Source organism: Vicia villosa, unplaced genomic scaffold, assembly GCF_029867415.1.
Source record: "Vicia villosa cultivar HV-30 ecotype Madison, WI unplaced genomic scaffold, Vvil1.0 ctg.000968F_1_1, whole genome shotgun sequence".
In the NCBI taxonomy this organism is placed as follows: Eukaryota; Viridiplantae; Streptophyta; class Magnoliopsida; order Fabales; family Fabaceae; genus Vicia; species Vicia villosa.
Genome location: NW_026705435.1, coordinates 74912 through 81896, shown reverse-complemented (window position 1 = coordinate 81896; position 6985 = coordinate 74912). Strand labels below are relative to the sequence as shown.

At 34.4% G+C, this 6985-nt stretch overlaps 1 protein-coding gene across 2 annotated transcripts; it reads left to right on the top strand.

Moving 5' to 3' along the window:
• The first annotated feature begins 227 nt into the window (after nt 1-227).
• Nucleotides 228-6193, top strand: LOC131632596 (TOM1-like protein 3). Of its 2 annotated transcripts, none has more exons than XM_058903334.1 (10): nt 228-384; nt 908-1061; nt 1885-1963; nt 2576-2674; nt 2793-2906; nt 3340-3485; nt 4072-4153; nt 4840-4925; nt 5006-5197; nt 5340-6193. In XM_058903334.1, exons 2-10 carry the CDS (start codon nt 952-954, stop codon nt 5950-5952), a joined length of 1521 nt encoding a protein of 506 aa, XP_058759317.1. In that variant the 5' UTR covers nt 228-384; nt 908-951; the 3' UTR covers nt 5953-6193. The 2 variants fall into 2 exon arrangements, with proteins under 2 accessions (XP_058759317.1, XP_058759318.1); XM_058903335.1 differs by having other exon boundaries at nt 232-384; nt 911-1061.
• Nucleotides 6194-6985: the final 792 nt, after the last annotated feature.

The following is a 6985-nucleotide window of genomic DNA, read 5'->3' as shown; positions in this document are numbered from 1 at the left end:
TGTAATTTAATTTTTTAATTTATTAGATATTTTATTTGTCATTAAAAACAGAGAGAACTCATATTCGAAATTAAATTCAATAAAAATAAAAATTTTCTGTGAAATTTAGTGCGGATTCTAGCGAGAATATCCACGTGAGTTTTATTGAATTGAATTGTCATTTATTTGAGTTCACTTTTTTTTTGACAAAACAACAAAAGGGAGGGGGGGATTGCAAGGAAAAAGCTTAATATATCCAGAAACAAAAAAATAAAAATAAAAAAATAAAGTCGGTTCCCAATCTAAAATTCAGTGCTATTCTTCGTCTTCCTCTTCTCATCTCACTTTCTTCATTTCTCTCTCGATCGAAATCGCTTCCCAATTCTCCATCTTCTACTTTCACAGGTAAACCAAACTAACCCCCTCTTCTCTTCTTTTCTCTACCGTTCTATCTACCTATAATCGATCCTTTTCAGCTATGGTTGTAAACAGTTCTTCGCCTGTTCAATCTCTTATCTTTTACTCCAATTCGATCTATCCATGCACGATCCTTATTCCCGCGTCTCTTCACCTTCTTCGTTCTCCTATTTCTCCATTTTTCTACTTTTTCAACCATTCACTGTTTTATATTTTACTTCTAGGGGTTTAAGATTTCCGATCAGCTACCAGAATCAATTTTCTTAGTGTCAATTCTTATGCCGATTATTTGACCGTTCCGTTTTTTTTTGTCTGTTTCTACGTTTTGTTTTCTTCATATTGAATTGACTTTCTGGATGTTTGTATTTTAAATTTTAGATTACTTATTAGATAATATGCTTAAAATTGATGCAGTGATGGAGGTTGTATGTTGCTTTATGATGTTATGAGTGGATTTTTGGAACTAATAATATTGTTGATTTGTTTTTGTTTTTTGGGTTTCGATTTGTAGAAGGTTTTGATAGTAAAGGATTTGACTCATTGGAGGCTTAAGTCATGGCTAATAACGCAGCTTCGTGTGCTGAGAGAGCTACCAGTGACTTGCTCATTGGTCCAGATTGGGCTATCAACATAGAATTGTGTGATATCATTAATATGGATCCTAGGTATTGTTTGTTATGCTCATTTTTTTGTTTATGATTGTTTAGACAAGAGTTCTTGGCTGTTTAGATTGTTTAAAAATTTGTATTGTTTGGGACATCATATATGACAAAGTGATCTGTATATCATTTATAGTTTTGTCAACTTTGAAGCTTGTTAAGCCACGGACTTAACTATTTGTGAATAAAATAGCAATATCTACCATCGACATACCCTTTCTTTCAGTTCCTAGGGGATTCATTGAAATTTTTGATAAGATGGGCGATGGGATGGGACAACTATTAACATGTCGCATTTTGAGAATTGAGGTTTGGGCATGTGTGTAGAAGACATATAGGAGTACAATGCTGGAGGGTAAATCATGTGGAAAGTAATCAAATAGTTGGGTAAAGGGAGACTGACAAGATGTCAATCCATTAAGAAGGCTTTGAAATACATGGTCTGCATTAGACATGGTTAGTGCTAAGATAATAAGGTGATGTTTAATCAATGAATCCAACTCCACCTATTGGAGAAATTCTTTGATTGTTGTATCATATTCAACAGACAACAGTGTAACTTGAATGCAAATAGAGTGATGTCAGCAGTAGATGGGGAATTTTTTCTATCAGTTTTAATACTATGGGCATAATATTCTTGAATTAGGGAGACTAAAACCATTTTCTTTTTACAATACGAGGACTAGAAATAAACTGAAGCCATTTTTAATTTTTTCTTTCTTTGCTTTGTAGTTTTGGAACTCAAGTATGTTTGATTTGATTTTTCTCATGGATATTCAATCATCAAAATTTTCCTGATCATTTCTTCTGAGCTAAATTATATTTGCAGGCAAGCAAAGGATGCATTGAAGATACTTAAGAAGCGCTTGGGCAGTAAAAATCCCAAAACACAGCTGCTGGCTCTTTTTGTCAGTGTTATATTCTTTTAATCTTGGATAATTGTTGAATATTTTATCTACTTGGATATACTAGGTTAAAGAGAAACAATAGAAACACATACTCTTTCAAGTATTTATATTTTTTTTCTTCCATGTTCGCCGTGTTGCATTTTAAGCTGCTTGCTACTTGGCTAAATTTGCTATTTCGTCTGGTTCTGATTTTGTTTGGTTTGGATTGAAGAAACCCCTCCTTGTATTTCTGCAGTTGTGGCACTTGATTTATCACCACCTTCTGATTAATAAAATCAGACATTCCAAAAGAAAAAAAAATAGAAACACAAAATCTTTAACACACTTTCTATCAATTATTCTCTTCAAAGTCGACACTCTTTAAAAAAGTGATCTTTTTACGAAGCAACTAAAATGAATTTTTAGAGAACAAACCAATAATAAAGGGTGCATTACTAGCATTACTCATGGGTTAAATCATGTGATATTATTTTTACATTTTCAAACTGTAAGCTATTTAAAAGCCTCAGTCATATTTTATTGTTCCATGGTTAATAAATAATTTTAGATGAATTTGCTGGAGGTAATGAAAAGTAGTGATTACCTGACACGGATACTTTGTATTTGATGTAGGTACTGGAGACCCTTACTAAAAATTGTGGTGAAAGTGTATTTCAGCAGATCATTGAGCGTGATATATTGCACGAAATGGTTAAGATAGTGAAGAAAAAGGTATTTATTGATTTTTGACACTAGATATTTATATTTCACCAATGCCTTTCTGCAACTAAATTTTGCAAGTGGGAGACTTTCTTAATCATGGCTACAATATTTTAACCTGATTGTACAGCCGGATTTAAGTGTGAGAGAAAAGATACTGATTTTAATTGATGCATGGCAAGAAGCTTTTGGAGGCCCAAGTGGAGTTTTCCCCCAATACTATGCAGCATATAACGAACTAAAGGTGATGGCTCGCGAATCTAGACATTAGTTCATTTTCTTAGATTACTTTATACTTCACAACTTATAAGCACTAATTAGATTGTTAAATGATTTGCACAACATTTCTCCTAATGTATAGTTATACTGTAATAAATGTTGCTGTTTACATACCTGTCATATCAGTACTTTCTGCCTGTCTGGAGCAGATTTTTGTATTTGTCGCATTGCATTTATACATGACCAACTTAGCCTTGTAGACATCAGTGTATTTTTCTGGTATTTTTGGTAAGCTGGTTAATGGTTGGTTACATTGTTGTACAAGCTGCATACAATTGTGTACTTGCATTATTGATTATTTGGTAAACAACAATCAAACCTTCACCTCAAACACAATTTATAAAAATTTACAGCTCAAAACTGACGTCTAATTGAGTTGTTACTTTTTGGATTAAAAGGCTGCTGGAGTTGAATTTCCACCAAGAGAAGAAAATAGTGTGCCATTCTTCACACCTCCTCAAACTCAGCCAATTATTCATTCTGCTGCAGAATTTGATGATGCTGCTATTCAGGCTTCTCTTCAATCAGATGCATCTGACCTTAGGTACTTCTTGAACTCCATCATACACTTGTTCTAATTCTTGTGTTTGTTGTGTGGGGTTAATGATTTTATTATACATGTTTCATTATCTAAGATAATAACAGGGTCTTTAGGGACCCCTGTTTTATATATTCGATTATATACAACATTATGACAAATTCTACAATTTCTTTGTATGCTCATACATCATTATGAGAATACAGTAAATTTTTGGTTTTTATATTTTCCATTTACATTTTTTGAACATATCCCCTTTCTTTCTTTCTTTGGGTTCATGGGTTGACCAGTAAGGGTATTTTAGTTCCTCATTGGTTAACCTTAAGGGTTCATTCCTCATATCGGCTTGGTGCATTTAGGAGTATTAGTTTCCCTTGCTATTTGCCCACCTTTAGGGTACATCTCTCATATCGGTCTGGCGTTGGCCCAAGATTTAAGATCTGCATCCGTATTTTGGAACTCCCTTGAGCTAACGATCTTCATTTTTGTTTTTGTTTTTTGTACTCTTCCTTCTGTCAACGTTATTGCTTTATAAAAAAGATCCACTAGTTTTACTTTATCTCTTTCTCTTACTAATTTTGTTTATTATCAGTGTACTAGAGATTAAAAATGCTCAAGGGCTGGCTGATGTTTTGACGGAAATGCTCAGTGCCTTGAATCCGAAAGACCCCGAGGTGATATCATTTTTTTGTTGTAGTTCCATTTTTGTTCAATATGTTGCTTCGCTTTAGTTTTTCTTGTTTATGGGAAATATATGTTTGAACTTAGAAGTTGCTTATTTTGACAACCATGTTTTCAGTTCTGCCAGTCGATGGGTTGTACATTATGGAATTTTGGATCAGGGATTTATCCCATTTTTGCAAAATGAAAATAAGCTGTTGGTGTGAGATTGGAAAAATTCTAGTTAAGAGTTTAAGAATTATGCCTTTTTTCTATGCTGGCTTTGCAGAATTGTGTCTTTTTGGTGAGATTTCATTAAGTTTCTTGATAGATAGGCCTAGTTGGCAGTCAGTGAGTAACTCGGAAATTGCTTGGAAAAGTTAGACGCTTTTGAATATGCATGGAATTGTACACACAGAATTTCTCTAATTAAATTATGTTCCTTCAATCTTTCCCTTGATGCCAGTTGGTTCCTACACGTGAAGAAGTTCTCTAATAAAATTCTGTTCCTTCAAACTTTCCCTTAATACCAGTTGGGGCAGTAGGATCTAGAACATATTGGATCTATGAAAATGCAGGGCTGAGATACGGATAGATAGTACAAACTTGATGCTTTTCCTTTGATATTCAATGTTTTTGTTCCGTACAAATTTGTTGCTTTAAGTTGTTGTTTCTTAACATTCTGAACAAAATATGCCAGGGCCTGAAGGATGAAGTGATTGTTGATCTTGTTGACCAGTGTCGTTCTTACCAGAAACGGGTCATGCTTCTTGTGAGCAATACACTGTAAGTTCTTAATGACTAAACTATATTCTTTGTATAATTAAGAACAACATTAATCGTTACTTGGCTTGCTTTAACCTTAGGGATGAGGAGCTTTTAGGTCTGGGATTAGCACTGAATGACAGCCTTCAGCGAGTACTCAGTCAACATGACAATATTGCAAAAGGAACTGCTAATTCAGGTGCAAGAGAAGTTGAAACTCCAGTTCTGCCGCTTGTAAATGTAAACCATGAAGATGATGACTCAGAAGATGATTTTGGTCAATTAGCCCATAGGTGAACACAAAAGTTCTCGTGTTATATCAAATCCTTCATAGTTGCTTCATCTTTCTCTTTCTTCATAGTTTCGTTGTAGTTATAATATTATTTTTTTAGGATAGTAGCTGTATTGATTTAAATTTAAATACTGCGATTTCAGGTCTTCACGAGATACTCATGCAAAGAATAGGAAACCAGAGTCAGTGAGGACGACCTCACTTATTCCCCCACCACCAGCATCAAAGAGGCCAGTCTATTCTGGTACTGGCATGGTTGACTATCTTAGTGGTGATACGTACAAGGCAGAAGGATCCCTTGAAAACTCAGAACCAACTTCATATGCAGCTCCTCATCATTCTAGCCCTAATCCTACCTCATCAACTATTCCAACAGAGTCTTCACCCCATCCTCATTCGACTACTACCTCATCACCAATTTTTAGCCAACAGCCTATATACGACGAGCCATCTCCCATGAAGTCTTCAGAACAGCTGCCTCCAGCTCCCTGGGATACACAAGCTCCTGTTGTCATTCCGCCCCCACCTTCAAAGTATAATCAGAGACAACAGTTTTTTGAGCAAAAAGGTTCATCTCATTCGAGCAATGGATCAAGTTCGTCTACTGACAGCTTGGTGGGACAAACACAAAATCTCTCTCTGAATCCATCCACCCCAACCAAAGAACAGAAGCCAGAAGATGCACTTTTCAAAGATCTTGTTGATTTTGCAAAATCAAAAACCTCTTCATCTTCTAAACCCAATAGGTTATATTGATTGAGATATAAATATTTTTATTGTTCATATTGCTTGTGTTGGAGTTTATGAATTATGAATGTTCATCTGGCTTTAGCTTGAGGGGTCCATTTTGTGGGTGTGCTTAGAAACATTCAGACATGTGTGTACTTTCTCAATTAAAACACTGTTAGATATACTGCATATACCCATATGTATATGGTTCATATTTATTTTATTGACTCGTGTTTTCAATAATATCAGATCTCTTTTTAGTGTCACAGTTTTCTTCAAATAATCTGATTGGAAAGAAAAAAGGGAGTATATGGTTATCATGTGCAGTTTTAAGCTCTTGCATAGTTCCATCATGGTCCAGCCACTCGGACCAATGCAGCTGATCAGCAAATTAAAACAATATTTTATTTATTTTACATGTTAATTGAAGTTGAATGCTTGTGTCCCAGGCCTCCATGTTTTTTTTTTTCATAGTCTGGTCCCAGTGATTGGTTCCGTCTAATCTGATACTTAATTGAAGTGAATGAATCAGGCACAAATTTTGAAAGGGACAAAAAGGATCTAACAAAACACTTTGCTTTTTTTTGGTAAGATGGAGCAAAGTTTATGTCTATTTTGTCAGTATTTTTTTGTAAGATGGGGTAAAGTTTTAGCTAGTTTCTAATATGTTTGTTCCGAACTATTTTTTTAAGACTTTTATGGGTAGTGGTTTTAAGAAATTTTTTTACAATTTTTAGATTTTAAAGGAGGCAGATCTGTTCTGCCCCAAATTCTTTTTTTTTTTCAGGGAAAAGTTAATGTTAGTCCCGTTTTTTTGAGATCTTTTACAGGGTGTGATAAGACAATTAAGTATATCTCATTGCCGTCAACTCTGCATTGCGAAATTCGTAATTTGTTTGAATTTTGCCATGCAACAGTGTTAAACGCCATTATAGTGTTGCTGTTGCTGTAGTTACTATTTTACAATCCTGGTATACATACACCATTATTATTTCTATATAGATACCATGCATATGCATGGTTATTACTGGATTACAATACATGTGAATATTAACTCATA

Coding starts and splice junctions, on each gene's coding strand:
- LOC131632596 (XM_058903334.1), top strand. CDS start 952: ATGGCTAATAACGCAGCTTCGTGTGCTGAGAGAGCTACCAGTGACTTG. Junction 1,964..2,575: donor CACAGCTGCTGGCTCTTTTT/GTCAGTGTTATA, acceptor TATTTGATGTAG/GTACTGGAGACCCTTACTAA. Junction 4,926..5,005: donor CTTCTTGTGAGCAATACACT/GTAAGTTCTTAA, acceptor CTTTAACCTTAG/GGATGAGGAGCTTTTAGGTC.